Below are 20,000 nucleotides of genomic sequence, written 5' to 3' on the forward strand. Positions count from 1 at the left end.
TTATGGCCAATTTACTAAACAGGGCCCGGTTTGAGTTTTAAGTACGGCCCAATGATCTAGGGGAGGGCCTAATATGATTTATCATTCCTAATGTAATTAGGAATGGTTTTGGTCTTCTAGAACATTCTAGAAGGTTTTATTATTTTTAATTCAATTAGGATTCTTCAGAGTTTTAATTAGATCAAATAGCATTTTCGACCGAAATTATATTATTTTATCTTCTAGTACGGTAAAATTATCAGATTTTCGAAAACGCGTTAAAATCCGGTTTGGCGTCCAACCCCAGGCCTTGGCGCCTGGAATCAAGATTAGCGCCAGACGCCAGAATTGGCGCCTGGCGCTAGCCACAGTTCCTGGCGCCAATGAGCCAGGTCTGGCGCCAAGGTGGATTTGTGGTCTTCATACTCTGTTTTGATAAATTATCTTTTTTGGATGATTTTCTCTATAAATATCGTATCAAAAACTCCGTTTTGATTCACGAATTCTCCTTATTCTTAAGTCTTCATCAAATATCTTCATCATCTACATCTATCATTCACCACTTCTCTCTATTCTTAAGTTTTCATCAACTCTCAATCATTCATCAAATTCTTTGAATTCATTCATCTCTTCATTCATTCTTTCTTTTCTAAACTTTGGTTTTCATACAAAATTCCGCATTCATTAGATCTAGAAACACCTAGCCATATTCGAAGTTGCCTTCGCCCTAGACGTGAAAGGTTTTAATTTCTGAGGGTTTGGTCCCAAATCTCTCTTTCAATTATTTAATTTAATTGCTTTGATTATTATTTTTCCTTGAAGTTACTAATGTGTGTATTTTGTTATTCAAAAAGAGGTACGAGGCATCCAAGTAAGTACTTTAATTGATTAATTTATTTATGATGTAGAAATCATGTTTATATTGTTGTTATGATGTTCCTAGTATCATGTCTAGGTTAATTTTAATATTAAATATGATTGTTATGATGCCTTTTATTCTCTTCCTAATATTAATTCATGTTAGTATCATGTTAGGGCTAAAGATTTGATTTTTATTGCTTAGTGACATGCTAGGGTTTGTTATTAATCTTGTTAGTATCATGCCTAGGATCTTGCTATGCTTTAACATGATTATGATCATGATGATGATTATGATATGATTATTATTATTAATGATGTTTATTATTTATTATGTTGCTTGATATATATTATATATTGTTATTGCTTGATCACCTTTATTGTATGTTAAAGGGAATTCGTATTTGCAATCACGCTTAATAAGATAATTAATAATCTTGTTAGGTTAATTGTGATTATAATTCAAGTGATCGCCAATAATAGATTTATTTGTGCATTAAGTTCAACCAACATAGATTAAACAGGTTTAGGGTTAATCCTATTGATTGTATGTTAGTCAGAAAGCGCACATGAATACGAGCAGAATAAAGTAGAGGCCTATTATTAGGGCAGGTTCAATCTCTTTTAGGTTGGATTTGTACCATCATCCCCGAATCCTATTTTGGTTCATGACCTTATGGAGTTGACGATCTCTTGGATCGTTAGTGGGCGTAACCTTCACCTCGTGAACGGTTTACAAGTTCCTTAAAAACTTGTTGGCGACTCTTTTGCTCTATCTTCTTCCCTTTTGGACGCCACCGTACTTTAGTGTATGATCACAGTGGGGTTCAAGCTAGTGGAATTTTAAAGGCTTGAAATTATTCCCTACACCAATTAAACACATGTTGATTGTTTGTAAGTGAAACAATTATTAGGTAAGATGATTAGAATTAGAGGTCACCATGTGTTATTTTGTGATGGATTCATGATTTGCAACACATTGCCTAAAATTTGAAACCCACTATATGAAATTGATAGCAAAAAAAGTAAGACTTAAAATCTCGATTTACGTTTAGACTCATCATTCAATTTTTACATCAAGGTAATAAGGAGAAATCAGAAACCCAATCAACTAGATAGCTACTATAGATTTTCCTTTATATTTATCGTCTCATACAATGATTTTTTATCATTATTATCATATTATTTGTATGGGGTGGTAATGCACTAGTTGTGATTGTTGTAATTCTATATTGACTTAATACTTCATCAAAATTAGTAAAGTTGTACTTGTAAACATTCAATTCTATCTTATCTTTCTAACAAAACAAGTCGGCTAATTAAGCATTTCAGATAACCAATTTGGTTTTATGCCTGGGAGATCTACTATGGAGGCAATCCATTTGATAAGACAAATGATGGAGTTTTATAGGGTAAAGAAGAAAGATCTTCATATGGTCTTTATTGATTTAGAGAAGGCATATGACAAGGTGCCAAGAGAGATACTTTGGTGGGCAATGTTGAAGAAAGGTATCCCACGAAGGTATGTAGACCTAGTTAAGGATATGTATCGGGATGTGTCAACAAATGTGAGGACATGCGGAGGGTTGACAAAAGATTTCCCTATTACAATCGGATTGCATCAAGGGTCTGCATTAAGCCCTTTTCTTTTTGCAACGGTTCTAGATGAATTAACTAGACCAATTCAAGATGAGGTTCCATGGTGTATGCTGTTCGCAGATGATATCGTTTTGGTGGATGAGACTAAGGATGGGGTTAATGTCAAGTTGGAGCAATGGAGGCAAAGGTTGGAATCTAGAGGGTTTAAGCTAAGTCGGAGTAAGACTGAATATTTGGTATGTCGTTTTGGCACTCAGAGGGGGACAAGCAATGAAGTGGTGAGTTTGGATGGAAAGGATTTGACCATGAGTGAATGTTTTAAGTACCTAGGGTCGATCATCCAGAAGAATGGTGACATTGATCAAGACGTGACCCACAGGATTAAGTCAGGGTGGCTTAAATGGAGAGCGGCCACGGGAGTGTTATGCGACCGCAGCATTCCCTTAAAGTTGAAGGGAAAATTCTACAGGACTGCCATAAGACCAGTGTTGCTCTATGGTACAGAATGTTGGGCTTCTAAGAAAGAGCATATTAAAAAGATGGAGGTTACGGAAATGCGCATGTTAAGGTGGATGTGTGGAAACACTTTAAGAGATAGAATCAGAAATGAGGTTATTCGCAAGAAAGTAGGTGTGGCGGGCATTGTAGATAAATTAAGGGAAAATCGTCTGCGTTGGTTTGGACATGTAAGACGGAGACCCGAGGGTGCACCGGTGCGAAGAGTGGAAGAGTGGGACCATGGAGGGATTAAACGAGGAAGAGGGAGACCAAAGATGACTTGGTTGGAAGGAGTGAGGAAGGATATGAAGTGCATGGATTTACGTGAGGATGAAGTTTTGGATCGTAAGGGATGGAGGAGAAAGATTTATGTTGATGACTACACGGAATAATCAAATTTGGTTCATGTTAGCCGACCCCACTTTTGGGATTAAGGCTTTGATTGATTGATTGATTGATTGATGCTTGTTGATGACTTAATGTTGATATAAGTGAAAATAGATGCTTTTGGAGACATAAGAAAAGATTATATTTTCTTGATATACATCATAATGAGGTAACATAGCTGTTTTATATGGTCTCTCACGTGCACATTTGTGATAGTAATATCAATATATGTGAGTTATGTAGGGTAAGAAACAAAGTTACATGGACCACAATTTAGAGGTCACTAGCTAGAAATAATTCAAACAAAGTCTTGAAGAGAAATTATTTCCTTGCGTTGGCTAGCTTTTGCTTGTTTCTTGCGCTTGGCAACTAATTAATTTGATATTGGTTTCTCCTATGGACCTCCCTAACCCACTTGGGAAGCTTTGTACATGCCATGTGACCTAGAAATTGAAGAATGAATGATTAATGAGCCTTTATTAGTAAACATCTTTTTTTCATGATTAACTTGGAAGCATGAGATTTATATACTTTATTAGAAGTATATTCCATTCTTCTATCTAAATCTTGTGGGGGTGGTGAACTGGTGTAGTGGTGTGTGGTGAAGATATACTTCCTCCATTTTTTTTATTTTTTTTTTTTTTTTTTTTGCATCACTTTTTAAAACGGAAGTTTTAAAGTAGTTGCATCGTTATCCTTTTAAGTTTATATATTTCTCTCCTTTAAAGTCTATCTATCTTGTCTCTTAAAATTGTTTAAGAGTCCACAATTTGCAAAGTGATGCAACTAAAAACAGAGGAAGTACATTGGTTACAAGAATGAATGTATATATTACCGTAAAAAAAAAATGAATGAATGTATATTGATATGATAATTTGAGATTAATAAAGAAATCCATTAAAAAAAAAATTTAATAAGGCTATTCACTGACAGGGTAAAGTCGTATCCCCTAATAAAAAATAATTACCTAAATCTCTAACTAAAGTAGATAGGGAAGTAGGGTCGAACTCCACAGGGAAACAAGTCTTTTTAATTCTAATTAATTATTATAATCTAAATTATCTAAGTAACCAATAATTTTAGGTATGAATTCTATACTACGAAGAATAAGTTTAGGGAGAAAAGAAACAATAATAAGGAAGCCTAGGGTCACAGGTTCACCAATAATTAATATTCCGGGATAAAACATAATAATTAATAATTAACATTGCACAAATAACATGATTAACAGGCTCTCGCAATTTATTAATCAACATAGATCTAACAGGCTCTCGCAATTTACTAGATCTAAGTTCCTATTAAAAACAGCCTTTAATATTAAATTAACATCTGCTCGATTCATCAATTCAATATTGCTAAACATTCACAATCAAATTACATCTGCTCGATTCATAATCTAATTGCAAAGAATTAAAACAATTCAATAAGAAATTATCATGCAATATCAATAATCAATAATAACAAATTATCCCTTCATATTAATTATGGATCCCCATAAACCCTAGAATTAAACTACTCAGACATAATTGAATATAAAATAAACAAAGCAATTGAAGGAGACATGATGAAAGAAAGAAAATAAATAACTAACTGAGATTAAACCAAGAGTTGTAGAGATAGAAACAAGAGAGAAAATAATACTAAGAATTTAAGTAAGGGAGAGAGAGAAAAGTTAGAGAGAGAAAAAAAGAAAAGAAAAATTAAAACTAAAAACTAAAACTAAAAGAAAATAAAAACTACATAATCTACCTCCTCCAAACTTACGTACTACCTCCTTATAAATAAGAAAAGTCAAAGCCTCCTAATCCCACTCAAACTAAAAGTATTATCCAAACAATCGTAAGCTGACAAAACCTATCTTAAAAGCTAATACAAGAAGATAATTTTTGCTCCTATTATCTCATCATTCTGCCAACATTTGTAGAATTGTAGACCGACTTAAACAATCAAGCCAAACCCATAAGAAACTGGACCGCTTAAACATCACGCCCCTACACTGATGTGCTTCGTCCGATTGGACTCTTTGTCTTCGGATCTTTAATCTTGTCTTTTATGCAATTGATCTTTAGCTTGTAAATTAATCCTTCACCAAACTGAGCGCTTAATCACCAAATTAAATTTTCCTAACTCGGCTTTGGGCTTAAAATACTCTTCATTACGTACGATCATCTCTAATATTTTCATAGTGGCTCAATAATCTCGGGAATTGACATAAATATGCAAATTCCTACAAAATAATACCAACTCTACAAAAACACTAGAAAACGTATATTAGTAGTAAAAATAGCTTCGTAGAACTCAAATAAGCACAATTATGACCATGGGACGGGGAATAAAAATATATATAAAATAGACTTATCATTCACCAAGTATTCCTAAGGTCTAGGTATATTGTAAGGTAGCCAATTATCATACAAAGACATACGCAGAGTATTAGAGAGCGAGGATTAGCTCAAGTGATTAAAGCTTTCCTTCCGGTTCAAGTGATCCCTACTTCAACACCATTATAATTTTATGGTAAAAGGTTGTGAGGGTGTTGGATAATAAAATAACAAAAACCAAAAATATTAAATCAAAATAAACATTAGTTACACAAATCAACGCCTGATTTTGACATGCATCCCTATGTTAAATGTCACTGTAGTTTTTTTTTTTTTTTTTTTTTTTTGAGAAAAAATAAATTAATTTCTTATTTGACACTCGGAGCCGTTCATTAGTAAAACCCTTTTTTAAATTAACGACGAAAAGGTTTATTAAAAAAAAAATTAACAATGAAAAAGTCTAACCCAATTGGCCAATGGTTGTGGTTTCTAAATTAAACCATCTACATGTGGGTTGGGCCAGCCTTATTTACTTGTAAAATATTACTAAAATTCATATTTTGGGCCTTAAGATATGAATCCAAAATAATGAAACATTAGCCCATACCTTTGAGTCAAAACAGTCCAAGCTCTAGAACATGGACACAAAATTAAAAGTCCCTCCAAAAGTATCACTTTGACCTAGATTTCGGAATCTCTTCGCCGGCGACGGAAATTTTAGCCAGCCGCCACCATCTTCGCCGGAGATAATTTTCCGGTATATTGTTGAATCTTTAATCTATCTGAAATCACCATTATTTCGAAAGAAGCACCAATTTGAAATGGTGTTGAATCTGCAATGCTCCATTTTTCTCAATTTCAACAGAAACCCAAAAATATTCCATGTATTGTTCAGCCATTGATTGATTTCTGTTACCAAGGGAAACTCAAAGAAGCCGTTAATTCACTCAGCATTTTATCCAGAAAAGGCATACGATTAGACTCAGAAACTTTAATATTGATTTTAGGACAGTGCGTAAAAACTAGGTCGCGCAAAGAAGGAAGATGGGTGCATGTCCATATGATGGCTACTGGTATGAAACGTCCTAGTACTATAGTATCGAATTATCTGATGCGCATGTACTTTAAATGTGGTGATCACATTGAAGGACGCAAGGTGTTTGATAAAATGCTTGTGAGAAATGTTTACAGTTGGAATAATGCCCTTTCTGGGTATGCTAAGTTACGTATGTTAGATGCTGCTAGGAGGATTTTTAATAAGATGACTGAAAGGGATGTCGTGTCGTGGAATACGATGGTGGTTGGGTATGCGCAACAAGGGAAATATGGTGAGGCTATGAGGTTTTATAAGGAGTTTAGAAGGGAGTGTATTGGGTATAATGAGTTTAGTTTTGCTGGTGTTTTGACCATTGGGATCAAGTTGAAGGATGTGGTGTTAACCAGGCAAGCACATTGTCAAGTTTTGGTTGTTGGGTTTCTTCCTAATTTAGTTCTTTCGAGCTCGATTGTAGATGCTTATACTAAATGTGGATTGATGAGTGATGCAGGGAGATTGTTTGATGAGATGAAGGTTAGGGATATTCCAGCTTGGACTGTATTGATTTCAGGGTATTGTAAGTGGGGTGATATGAAATCAGCCCGAAAATTGTTTAATGCGATACCTGCAAAGAATCCTGTTTCGTGGACTGCTATGGTTTCTGGCTATGCTCGGAATAACTTTGGACATGCTGCTCTGATGTTGTTTCACAAAATGATGATCTCTCGCATTAGACCTGATCAGTTCACTTTCAGTAGCGCGCTTAATGCTTGTGCTATCCTTGCTTCATTGAAGCACGGTAAGCAAATCCATGCTTATATGATACGAACTTGTTTTAGACCTAATACCGTGGTTGTCAGCTCTATCATTGATATGTATTCTAAATGTGGAAGTCTAAAGCTTAGCCAGCAGGTTTTTCGCCTGATGGGTATTAAGGAAGATGTTATGTCATGGAACCCCATGATAGGTGCTCTGGCACAACATGGTTATGGCGAGGAGGAAATCAAAGCGTTTGATGAGATGATTCTTTATGGCGTAAGACCAAATAGAGTAACTATTGTAGTCATTCTCACTGCATGTAGTCATTCGGGTCTTGTAGATCAGGGGCTTGCTATCTTCGAGTCCATGACTGATGATCATGAAATTTCTCCTGACGCAGAGCATTATGCATGCCTAGTTGACCTTTTGGGTAGAGCTGGACGCTTTGATGAGCTGGTGAAACAATTGGAAAAGATGCCATGTAAAGATGATGATAGGATATGGAATTCCCTGATTGGTGTCTGTCAAATTCAGGAGAATGTTGAGCTAGGAAAGCGAGCAGCAGAACACCTTATCAAACAAGACCCACATTCTTATGCCCCATATTTATTTCTTTCAAGCATACATGCTGCATCTGGGGAGTGGGAGAGGGTGGAATGGACGAGGCAGCTCATGGATCAAAGATGTGCCAAAAAAGAGCAAGCTAGTAGTTGGGTTGAAACTAACAACAAGGTTCATCCTCTTAGTGCACGATAGTTTATAGTTCCATAATAGAACCAATTTTGGCTTCAGCTATAATTTTCATCTGTTGCAAGATAAGGTATAGTGGAACTATACTTGTATTTTAGAATACAGCTTGCGTTTTTATATTTTTTATTTATTTTTGACAACGACGAATACAGCTTGCGTATATCTTAAATACTTGTGTTTCACTGTAATCACTAATCAGGGTTGCATATGATCCAGATTAACCCGATTTGTTACAATTCTAATGGATAAATTTGTTCTTCATTGAATTCTTGAGCTGACTGATATCATCTGTGATATTTAATTGAACATGATTTAAGTCCTAATGTCCGACCACATCCAACTGCTAGTCAAAACTTTTGGATCTAATCACAGTTGGTGCACCAACTAGAGCAGGGAAAGACAAAGATAGTCATAAATAATGGTATGAAAGTATGATAAAGAAACTTATGCCTATATTTGAATCAAATCAAATTAATAACTAGAAGCCTATAATTACTCAATTTTAGTAATTCACATTTAATATGTCCAAGTGATTAGATAAGCTCATGATACTTTGCTGTATCATCAAAGAATAATGGATATTCTGAAATACAAATTAATACAGTAGAAACAGAGATTGATTGGATTCAGATTAGTTAGACAAGAGTTAAGTCGGTAGGAGACACCGTAGCCACATATATATATAATACCGTGATTGATGCCATCTTACTAGCTTTATTTCATTCAAGGGGTTGTTCAACAATCAAGACTATGATTGATGACTACGTAGCATACTAGTATTCGTGGTATGATAGACATAAATACATAATGCTATTCACGTATCCAAATATCCTAGTGTCACATTTAGACAAGGGTTCTTATGAATCTTTATCTGTGGCCTCAACTCAGTTGGTAGTAACACTGCACGGGCCTTCCAAATCCCCGATTATAGGATCAAATTTTATCCTGGGAAGGAGAGGGAGTATGGTTAGATTGAAATTTAGGTGGTTTGGTCATATTGTAACGAAAAGGTCGAAAACTAATATGGATTATATATGGATTGTTAGCTTAACACTGATTTAATGTATATTTTGAATCTGTTCAGAATTATTTGATGAGTAAATGTCAAAAATTCTTGAAAAAACTACGGAGTAATAAATAAGATCTTTTGATTTGATTTGGTTTACTGATTATTTAGGAAGGGCTAATCCATAAAAGCGTCAAACAACAAAGAAGAAACCCAACTAACACAACAAAAAGACTGGTGGATCAACACTAGGAAATATCCTTGGATCATATTACTCCACCAATAATACATAATTACAGCTTATAAGTCCTCTTTTTCAAGCATTTAATAGTATTAAATAACACGTTCCAATCAGTTGATCAAAATAATGAACAAGACTCATTCCCAAATTAACTCAGCTTTCAGACTCCTTTTTTAATCCTTGCAGTACTGGGAAAAACTAATTCCGAACTAACAAACTTACATATATATATTACGACAAACACAGACAGAAGAAGAGGGACAAGAACTTTCTAAGATTCATAAAAAGGGGAGAGACAGAGGGTGAGGAAGAAGGTCAGAAATCATCCTTCACAGGTTCGCCGATCTACTCTTTGATCATTAACAAATGGGTGGTCATATCTCAAGGAAGATTGAGAAGCGGAAATCATTATCAACAAAGAAGAAAACATTAGTTGAATTGAATGAAAGTTGTGGTTGTGATTATCCAGGATGTGACTACCTTCCTTCTGATAGGAAAAACTGGATGGCAGGCCTCGATCTCGAAAAGCTTACGATCAACAAGATCGTATGGCCTGGTAATCATGACTCTGCCACCAACAAGATAGGTATACCCTTCATCTCTCGCCCCTTTGCTCAATTCCAATCCTTGTCTATCTACGAGCAGCTCGTGAAAGGCACTCGTCTCCTTGACATCCGAGTTCAGGAAGATCGTAGAGTTTGTCATGGCATCCTCAAGACATACAGTGTTGATGTTTTCTTAGATGAGGTCAACAAGTTCTTATCAGAGACTCAATCTGAGATTATCATCCTTGAGATCAGGACAGAATTCGGACATGATGATCCCCCTGAATTCGACAAGTTTCTCGTGGAGAAACTTGGAGATTATCTAATCCACCAGGATTAGATAAACTTTGGTAAGACTGTTTCTGAAGTGCTGCCTAAACGAGTCATCTGTGTGTGGAAACCAAGGAAATCCCCTGCTCCAAAGAAAGGCGATCCGCTTTGGAGTTCAGGATATCTGAAGGATAATTGGATTGATACAGACTTACCATCCACGAAATTCGAGAGCAATTTAAAGCATTTGGCTGATCAACATCCAGTGTCATCTAGGAAGTATTTCTACAGGAGGGAGAATACTGTAACACCTCAGGCCGATAACCCGATTTTGTGTGTGAAACCTGTAACTGATAGGATTCATGGGTATGCAAGGCTGTTCATAAAGCAATGCTTTGAAAGAAATATAGCTGATCGGTTGCAGTTTTTCTCAACTGATTTTATTGATGCTGATTTTGTGGATGCTTGTGTTGCACTTACTCATGCAAGGATTGAAGGCACGGCATAGATTTTAAAGACATTCAATTTTATACCATTGCTTTCTGTCAGATATTATTGTCTGTCCTTTATCTGTAAATTGTGGGGTGATATGATTATTTGGATATAGAATTTGTTATTTTATGTGGGAATAGTTATTTGGGAGAGTTTTTTGGAGTATATATTCCCTGAAATGTTGTTCTTTTCTTCATCAATGTAACTTAATTGTGGTAGTACAGGTGCTTTTATTTTCTGGTATTTCTGATTTATTGGAAGTTAGAATTTCCAGCTAGCCTCATAGCTCCACTTGTTCATATGTGGCTCTTTTTGAAGCCTTAGACTTTTTCTTTTCTAACATTTCATAAAATAAAACAGTTGATTGTAATTTGTAACAATCCTATAAAGGTTATAACTAGTAATTACTCCGTGATAAATTATGCATTGATGTTTAAAACCCACAAAATGACATTGATCTGCTTTCAATTGGGTTAAAAAGTAGACTTGTAGAGCTTTCCAACGATATATTATTTGTCTTAATCCGATTTTTGGATCAAAAGTTTTTTTTTTTGACGCGTAGATCAAAAGTTATGATAAAAAAAAACGCAAAAAAACTGGAAAATTCTACGGGTGGAAATGCCTAGAATTTTCAAAAGTCCCCAGGAGATTCGAAAATTTTAATTCCCGGGGACTTTGAAAATTCTAGGCGTTTCTCCCCTAGAGTTTTGAAAAATTAGGCGTTTTCCCCATCCCAAAAAAAAAAGAAAAAAAAATTATTCCGATAATGTGTCCGATGACGTTGCTCTCGGCCGGTGGTGGTTTGTTGGGAGGAGAGAATGTTAGATTGAATTAGAGGCCAAAGAAGAAAAACATGTAATACACGCGAGCATATGTTTGTCTATTCATATTTAAATGCGGACGTTACCAGATAAAATTAGGGCACCATTTAGAAATCCCTTAAAACAAAATACCTTTAAAAGATCTAACTTATTTTGAATTAATTGAAAAGTTGGCTTTTTTTAGCTAATCACCTAAAGGTTAGCTTATTCTTAACAAAATTTCCTTTAAATTTTAGATTAAAGTTATGTACAACTTCTAAAAATCTGCATTTGTAATTTTGACATCATCAACTTTTTTTTCTTCCAAATCTAAGGAGTTAAGGAACTTTAAATTGTAAGTGTAGTAGGACCATCGATCGAACATGGTAGATGTTGATTGAGCAACCACTCCAACAAAATTATGCTCAAGGAATCATTCATTCCCCTTATTTAAGATATTTGTTAATTTCCAGTAAAAAAAAATTGTTAATTGAGCACGATCAAAAAGCACTGTATACTTAAACTCACAATTAGCTTCCAAATCAAGCGCTTATGTTTCTCTCTCAATTATTACATAACAGTTTAGCAACTTTTTTTAATTAACTTTCGACTTTAAAAGTCGATATGTTGAGCATGCATCGTTGGATGCCCAGAGCTGCCCATGGCCGAGCACCGTTCACTACGAGCTAACTGTGTCCACATCTTTTAAGTGTATACTCATCTATTTTTGTAAACCACCAGTTGAGCCATCGCGCGCGATAGCCCAATAAACACGGAATGAGTGAAGTTAATGGTACCATTAAATATATGTACTGTATAAATCTAATATAGTTATGTGTTAAAAACGGATTTAGATGTAGTTAGGCATTCAATGGTAGGCCGTAGAATTTATAAAAATTTGGCTTTTAACACTTAAAGCTTTTATAACTTTTGATATTGAAAACAACATTAAACTGGAATTGGCCAGACATGATGTAGATGAGAATTTCCTTATAGAAACATAATATACACCATAAAGAGAGTAGCGGAGCTAAACAACCAAACAACACACACACAAAAGCAAACAAGCTAGCGTTTGGATCGAATGATGGCAGCTTTGATGATGAGCCCGGTCTTCCAGTGACCGCGCCACGTTCAAAGATATCAAAACACACCTCTTCAGTTTCATCAGCTTTTGCTTGAAAACTGCCCAAATTCAGCTCAAACCATTCTCCTTTTGGTTTCATCAACAAGCTGACTTGCCTTAACTTAACTTCATTACCTGGTGCAATTAATCTCAGCATAAGTAGAAGCTCCCACCCAGATGCTGATTTTGTCAGCTTAACAGCGTATACAACCTCATAAGTTACTCCTGGTGAGAGCTCCGACATAGCCAATTTACCTCACACATCTAGCCAGCACACAGCGTTCAGCTTCGCGACTTCAATATTATCATCACTGTCGATTAGCCAACAAAATCACAAATGTAAATAGTCTTAAATCTCATAATGCTAGCCTATACATTATCCAGTGTCAGAGCCTTATACATGGTTTTGACACTTGGACACTTCACTTTTGGTTAAAAATCATGAAATTTTTTCACAAAGTAGCCCGAGTCTAAGTAATTTAACATAGTATAGCTTCTCTAAATAATACAGTTATAATTTGAGCCTTAAACACAAAAGTATGCAAGAGAGATCAAAGATAACTTACTCAGTATCTTTGAAGCTATTCCAAGACCAATAACAAGATTGTCCCCAAGTTATAAACAGGAATCGTGCGTATAACATGAAACCACAGCTTCCATCCTTGTTATCTACCCAATCGTGCGTATAACATGAAACCACAGCTTCCATCCTTGTTATCTACCCATTTTTTCTGCATATATAACCTTTGTCAGACACAGTGATATTGTACTTTTGTAAACATATCAAAACAAGAAGAAAATTGAAACGAAGGAATAGTATTCTTGGCTAATTAATTTCATACCTTTTCTTTTACATAGATTTCTAACCTTTCTTTTATGCTCGAGGAACAGTTCCTTTGTCTTTAATAATTTCTTCCCCATCACTTATAATTTAAGTTTTTGACTCATAAGACCGTACCAGTCTTTAAACTACATATATAGCAAGCTGCAGGAGTGGTCACTGTTCGAGAAACAATAACTAATCAACACAATTAAGCAATTTGCTCTCCATTCTTCTTCTTATACTTTAACGCCTTAATCCCATAAGTAAGGTCAACTACATGAACCAACCTGAAGACTTCCTAGAAAGTCAACCATCCTAGTACTACTCTCAATCATTGTGGCTCATGTCAAGCAATGGGACAGAAACTTATTTATTAAGTAAAGCAATTAAAAGCACTTTGTTCTCCATTAATAAAGTAAAATGTGTTTACAATTCCCAAGGTGTAAAATGCTTAGAAACTATCTTTTTTCTATTTAGATCATGTAAAATCCATAAATTATAGTTTAACATCCGAGTTCTTGTCAAAAAAAAAAAAAAAAAAAAAACATCTGAGTATAATTCATCTCACAAACCAAAATTAAATATCTTCACATTTCCTCTAAATTCATACCTCAAAAATTTCCATCACCTTTCTTTCACAAATATGCAGTACAGTTCTTTGGTTTAGCCACCTCTAGTACACTTTCTTGTTCCATATCTGAATGATTCTTTGTTAGGAAGAGACATCAGACCAATGTCTGACCCGATGTCACTTCTGGCAGAGCCTAAAATCACAAAAGTAATAGAGTTAGCATATGCCTTCAGCAAGAACAAGTATGAAATTCAAGTTCATTGAAAGGTATGATCTATGAATTCGTAAGATTAACTCCAAACACGCACTAAAAAGTATCAAAAAAGGTTTCTAATCCACATCCTACAATTATCAATTATATGCAACTAATTTCTTCTTATTCTATTTATTCTAATATGCATTACAATGATGCTCAAGAAAACCAGATTGATTGATTCCATGATTATGTTAAACTAACCCGATATCTAACACTACGTGAAATACTCTGTATATAGTAGTTCTCTGATTGGAAAAGGACTATCATCTAGGTCAGAGTATTGTTCTGATGAGAACTCATTGCCTCTGCTCCTTGTGGAATCAACTCTTTAAGAATCTTCCCATTTCTCTGCAAGACCGTCTCCCACAAGTATCCTTACCACTTTTGACATCTTTGGTCTCTGATTATGGAGGAATTGAGTACATAGAAGAGCTACTTGGACTATTTCGTCAAGCTCAATCATGTCATACTCATTCATCAAGTCCTTGTCTGCCATAATCTCTAGCTTCTTTTCTTGGTGAATCTGCTTCACCTACAAATACAACCAAAATTTAGAGGAAAATCAATTTTGAAAAAACATACTATACTATTTTTCGTGTTAAATTTTCTTTCATTCTAACATAACTCTTTTCTGGTTTGCTGCTTTTCCAAAATATAGTGCCCTCTAACCAGCTATAAACTCTAGGACCAGAATTCCGAATCTAAAGACATTTTTTTTTCCTGAAAAATTTCCAATAGAGAGGTATTCTGGAGCTATATGACCCATGGTGCCCTGAACAGCTGTAGTGACGTGTGAAACCTGGTGATCCAATAGCTTTGCCAAACCAAAATATCTAACAATGGCCTCACAACAATCGTGTAGCAGGATTTTAGCTGCCTTAACATCCCTGTGTATCATCTCAGAATCACATTACTCATAAAGGTACAATAGTCCCATAACTGCCCCTACTGCAATTCGTTTTCTGATACCCCGGTCTAGAGCTGGCTGTGCTGCATGGTCAATTGTTGTGAATAAATAGAATTAGCATATTTCCAAACATTGACAGGTGTGAAAGTAATAAAATATTGTTTGCACCAAATCATAAAGGAAAGATTAAAGATTCGATCTTTTCACCTTAATTTTTCTTGACATATCTTAGTTATATATTGTAACAAAAAGGGGAAAAAAAAAAAGATGGTAACCTTCAGTTCTTCACTAAAAAAATGGCAGTTAAAAAATTAAACCACAATTATTAATTTTAGTGCTCTGACACAATTAACAAAGCCATAATTAAGTGGGTAAGGGTCATTACATTGATGTGAGCAAAAGACCCGTGGTATTCAATGCTACCAGGGTATCACATCAAATCATCCGTTCAACAAACTGATTATATGCCTGTGATGGTTATTGATCTCATTAACAATGAGGAGTGGGGTTTACTGAAACTGAACATACATTTTCTGATTAAAAAGGGTTTGAACTCTCAATCCCTTCCTCCCTCCCTCTCGCTCGTTCTCTCCCTGCCTTCCTCCCTCCCTCCCTCCCTATCTTGTTTTCTCCCTCCCTCCCTCTCTCCCTGTCCCCCATCTCTCTCTCTCTCCCTCCCTTGCCTCAGATCGAACTGATTGTAACCAGAATTCACCAAATCAAACTCCAAACCCACATTTAAAAAGTTCGAAAAAAGAAGAAAATATACCTGGATTCAGGTCTGGTTTAACGGCGGAGTTGTTGCCGATATTTTCGTCTTACACCTATTTTAGGAATAGCACTAAAGGAGATATGTTGAGTTAAAGGTGCTGAGCTAAGGAATAGCACTAAAGGAGATACTATTTAGGAAAAAAGAATGATCCACACAGAGAGCACCTATAATAGTGGTCTAACAATTATGCTTTAGGTTCACTGCATGAAGAACCTAATTAAAGTTCTGGTCATATATGAACAATCCATGCACTAATTCCCTAGAGCTGAAAGTTATGATTGTTAAATGAGGAGTGTGGCAAGCCAACTACTTCAGCCTTTTATATAACCAGGACAGCAACAATGATCTATAGAATTTATGCTTAGACAAAAAATGAGCAACTAATTGTATAGCTTCAAAACATAAAAAAAGCTACAAAACATATAAACTCTGAGAAGAAATATGATTTCAGGTGCTTAGACAAAAAATGAGCAACTATTAGTTTTATCTCTATGCTGAATTTAGCTTTATGTTGTCCACAAATCAATCTAATACAGCTAAAACAACCTTAAAATTTGCCAAATTATGTGTACCAAGTTACTCGATTTCTCTCTATATCAACAGACCTTCCAAAAAATTCTCTGTTGGCTGGACGTAGCAAAAGAATGAGGATGAATGATTACATACAGAAGGTGGGTGAGTCTGAACTGTTGACCTCTTGAACTTGAGTTACGTGCTTATCACCATCAGACGATCAACTGTTCAAATTGACAATTAAGTATGGTGTGTGAACTAACACGATCCTGTTAGAATTTGATTTTCTTTGGATCCTGTTAGATTGCATTTCTGGAATTGAATAAGTTGTCCTCTTAAACTGCACTCTTCTATCTGAAAGTTATGTGAATAACAGGAGCATATCGTCAGGTCTAAGTTGTAGCACCATCTATCTTAGTTAATCTATAAACTAACGAAAAATAGGACAGACAATAACCTATGACCTTAAAACGATAGGCCACATTTGTAAAGAGGTTATATTTTCACAGAACTGAGTAAACAAACCACAGATATATCAGGAGATTCAGGACAGATTAAGTATTTGGTAATTGAAATAGCAGTACTGTAAAATTACCTGTGACAAATGTGTCCTAGACAATAAATCACCACACTCTTGAACAAGTGTGACTTCTCCACTATGTACTCTAGCCAAGTCGGATATGAGAACATCCATTTGCTCTGCCTGCAAATGTAAATCACAAAGTCTCAGTAAAGAATATTAAAATTAAGCTGCACTTCCCGTACATTGCTCAGATCCTATAAATATAATTCAAAATTGCACATAAAACAAAAATCCAAAATAATGTTAATTTCCCACAAATAAAAAGCAAGAAATTGGGAAATTTGGCATGTAAAACCTGGAATCTATCAGGAAAGGTCATTGATATTGCCCCACCAAATAATGGGTGCTCAGTACATGCATTATCCACCATATTTTAAGGGGAAAAAAACTGCATTTCAAGCAAAAAGAAAACACAAAAATCAACCAATTTAAAGGGAAGACGATGAATTAAACCACAAATATAGTAATGAGAAATTGACAAAACCCAAAACATTCATACCTATCATACCAACACCAACAGAAATTTGATGGAAAATTAAGGAAACCTTGGTAAATTAAGAAAATTAAGAAAACCTCGAAAATTGATGGAAAAATTAAGAAAACCCAGATAAATTATCAGGAAATGAGAGAAAAAAAAAAGAAGAAAATTAATACAAACCAGATTATTAAACAAGCAAGATAAAGAGAACCTGAAGATCTTCAGGAAGGTACTCGTGCTTCATAAAAAGGTCCATAGCAGGCAAAAGACGCTAAGCGTCAACAATCTCACCACGAAGCCGATTTAGGGCTTCTTTGATATCATGTAAAAAAAAAAATTTTAAAATTGTCAAAAAAAAAATTTTAAAAAAATTGTCGATTACAAAGTTTAGCCTGATCACTTAAAAGAAACACTGCAGGAAGCCTAAATGGAAAATAAATTTTAAAAAAAATAGGCACGCTAATTTAAAAAATATAGCTTTTGGGGTTCATAACCCCAATATTACCTTAAAGCATTTGTAGTCAAGGTGTGGAAAAATATAATACCATATAGATTAATACTCCTTTTCCTAAACTCTAATTGATTAACAATAAACTGACAAAATGTAAAGGCCTCAGGCTCACCTCTGATGTAATACCGAGTGTCGAAGATTCCACAGCAGCTACCATCAATATAATTAAAGTCAAATCTTGACAAGCCTCCCAAAGGAAACACTAAGCCAAGTAATAAGAAAAATAAGAGGACAGGTCAAGGTTTCCATGACATTAGCTCTAATTGGATTAGATATGCATAGAAGAGAGAGCACCATAGAAATCGTCTGTTTTATGTTTAGATTTCCATTTTTTCAAAAAATTTACTAAGTAGTCAATTAGTGTGGCAAGACCCTTTTAATTGGCCATAGCTATCATGACAATGCCTAAAACAACTACTAATGCATATTACACTCAACTAATTAACTAATTTGTCCATAACTCCCTTCTTGATTCCGACAGCTTATGCACAACCATTAAGCTAAACCCAACAAGATGTCAATTAATAAAGCTTACTTTAATTGGGACAAATTAAACTAAGATAATTATAAAAATACTTTTTCAGCTAGAGACTAAGGGGGTAATGCTCTTATAGAGCTGAAATACTAAAAATATGATTAATTAAATATGTGCAGTCCTATCACTATATTATTCCCTTACCAAGCACAGAATTCAAACACCCAAAAAACAAAATCTAAAAGCCTAATAAACATATTTATACTGTAAATACAATATAAAACCATCAATTGAATTAGACCACTTGAATGTATTTCAGGTTTTGAATATCAAAGAACCGAGGTAGGTATCAACTTGATCACGGGCATAGCAAATACAGATCCTGCTACAAGGACCGACTGTAAGAGGTTACTAACTCTCTGCTCGTTGACTCTAACTGGCAAATAAGCATCGATTTGATCAAGTCTAAAAGTACTGGCTGTACTGTTGTCCTTGCCTTCTTTTTTGTCTCCCTTCATGACTGCCTGTTTCAGCTCACTAAGCTCTTTGGCAACTTGATGAGGCTGAAAAATAAATAAAAAAATTATCATCCAACATTATCCAATATTTTAAAGATAAATTATCTCTAGTATCTATCTTGAAAACTTACATCAGCACTTTGATCCATTTCAATGAAAATATCTTGCATCTGGCCATATATTTCAGTACTGCTAGCATTATTCTTTATATTTTGTTTTGCAGACTCTACCATCTTCTTCCCAATCAACTGTAAACAGTGGATATTATTTAAGGTCAGCGAATTAACTGGTCAACGAATTAACTAATTAACAAATTCATTTCCACAGGAACACACTTACATGCTTCTTGAGAGTAGCAAGGCTCTTGGTATGCATTGGCGATTGTGGAAGGACGCCGTTTGATGGAGGGAGTCCAATCAGTCCACAAAGCAATGTCTACAATGGAGAAACCAAATTATAAGGGATGAATATCAGTCACTCTAATCGACTTTATTGAGATATAAGGTTGAAAATTAACAGGCTATTACATAATTTGAAAGATACGAAAGTACATTTATACCTGTCCCTAGTAATACAGATGACAAGCATAGCATTTCATAATTATTCATCGCATAGAATGTTTTGTCTAAAATTCTTATAATTATCTAGTCTAACCTTGTTTAGAGAGAGGAAGATTTTGTTCTTTTTGTGACTTCTTCATTTCAGCGGCCACCTCTGCTTCAGCTTTCTCAAGCAGAGCCTGTTTGAACATGGCACTCATTGTTTCCATATTCGCTTGGTTAGCACTGTTTACATCTCCAGCTGCCTGTGTTTCAGCTTTCTCAATCAGAGCTTGTTTATACATGGAACCCATCATTTCCATCTTTTCTTTGTCTTTCTCCATCTGCATATCCATAAGAACTCCCACTTCCTTGTCAACTGGCTTG

General features: G+C 35.0%; 2 protein-coding genes and 2 pseudogenes across 4 annotated transcripts; 2 read left to right on the top strand and 2 right to left on the bottom strand.

The window, feature by feature from the left end:
* Positions 1-6,265: 6,265 nt before the first annotated feature.
* Positions 6,266-8,586, top strand: LOC145560403 (pentatricopeptide repeat-containing protein At2g21090 pseudogene; annotated as a pseudogene).
* Positions 8,587-9,508: 922 nt separating this feature from the next.
* Positions 9,509-11,157, top strand: LOC145560405 (uncharacterized). Its single transcript, XM_081621655.1, has one exon. The coding sequence runs from the start codon at positions 9,801-9,803 to the stop codon at positions 10,317-10,319; it is 519 nt and encodes a 172-aa protein (XP_081477781.1). The 5' UTR covers positions 9,509-9,800; the 3' UTR covers positions 10,320-11,157.
* A 2,943-nt stretch (positions 11,158-14,100) lies between these two features.
* LOC145559067 (boron transporter 4-like) lies at positions 14,101-19,868 on the bottom strand. 3 transcript variants are annotated; one of them, XM_081620472.1, is made up of 10 exons: positions 19,729-19,868; positions 19,414-19,509; positions 19,206-19,322; positions 18,973-19,119; positions 18,194-18,231; positions 17,782-17,882; positions 17,105-17,212; positions 16,663-16,863; positions 14,519-15,307; positions 14,101-14,254 (listed from the first exon to the last, which is right to left on the bottom strand). In XM_081620472.1, the coding sequence occupies exons 2-6, from the start codon at positions 19,447-19,449 to the stop codon at positions 17,858-17,860; spliced, it is 363 nt and encodes a 120-aa protein (XP_081476598.1). In that variant the 5' UTR covers positions 19,450-19,509; positions 19,729-19,868; the 3' UTR covers positions 14,101-14,254; positions 14,519-15,307; positions 16,663-16,863; positions 17,105-17,212; positions 17,782-17,857. The 3 variants fall into 3 exon arrangements, with proteins under 3 accessions (XP_081476598.1, XP_081476596.1, XP_081476597.1); XM_081620470.1 differs by lacking the exon at positions 17,782-17,882; XM_081620471.1 differs by having other exon boundaries at positions 18,194-19,119.
* On the bottom strand, positions 14,646-15,215 carry LOC145558094 (protein CLAVATA3 INSENSITIVE RECEPTOR KINASE 5 pseudogene; annotated as a pseudogene).
* Positions 19,869-20,000: the final 132 nt, after the last annotated feature.

The sequence above is a fragment of the Chenopodium album genome, chromosome 9 (genome assembly GCF_948465745.1).
Source record: "Chenopodium album chromosome 9, dcCheAlbu1.1, whole genome shotgun sequence".
NCBI classification, from domain to species: Eukaryota; Viridiplantae; Streptophyta; class Magnoliopsida; order Caryophyllales; family Amaranthaceae; genus Chenopodium; species Chenopodium album.

Bases quoted from the DNA above. Each gene is read 5' to 3' on its own strand.
- LOC145560405 (XM_081621655.1), top strand. From the start codon at position 9,801: ATGGGTGGTCATATCTCAAGGAAGATTGAGAAGCGGAAATCATTATCA.
- LOC145559067 (XM_081620470.1), bottom strand. From the start codon at position 19,449: ATGCATACCAAGAGCCTTGCTACTCTCAAGAAGCAT. The intron at 18,232-18,972 runs GTTAGTAACCTC...TATTGATGGTAG, and splicing joins TTAGAGTCAACGAGCAGAGA to CTGCTGTGGAATCTTCGACA. The intron at 17,213-18,193 runs GTGAGCCTGAGG...TTACATTTGCAG, and splicing joins CACTCGGTATTACATCAGAG to GCAGAGCAAATGGATGTTCT.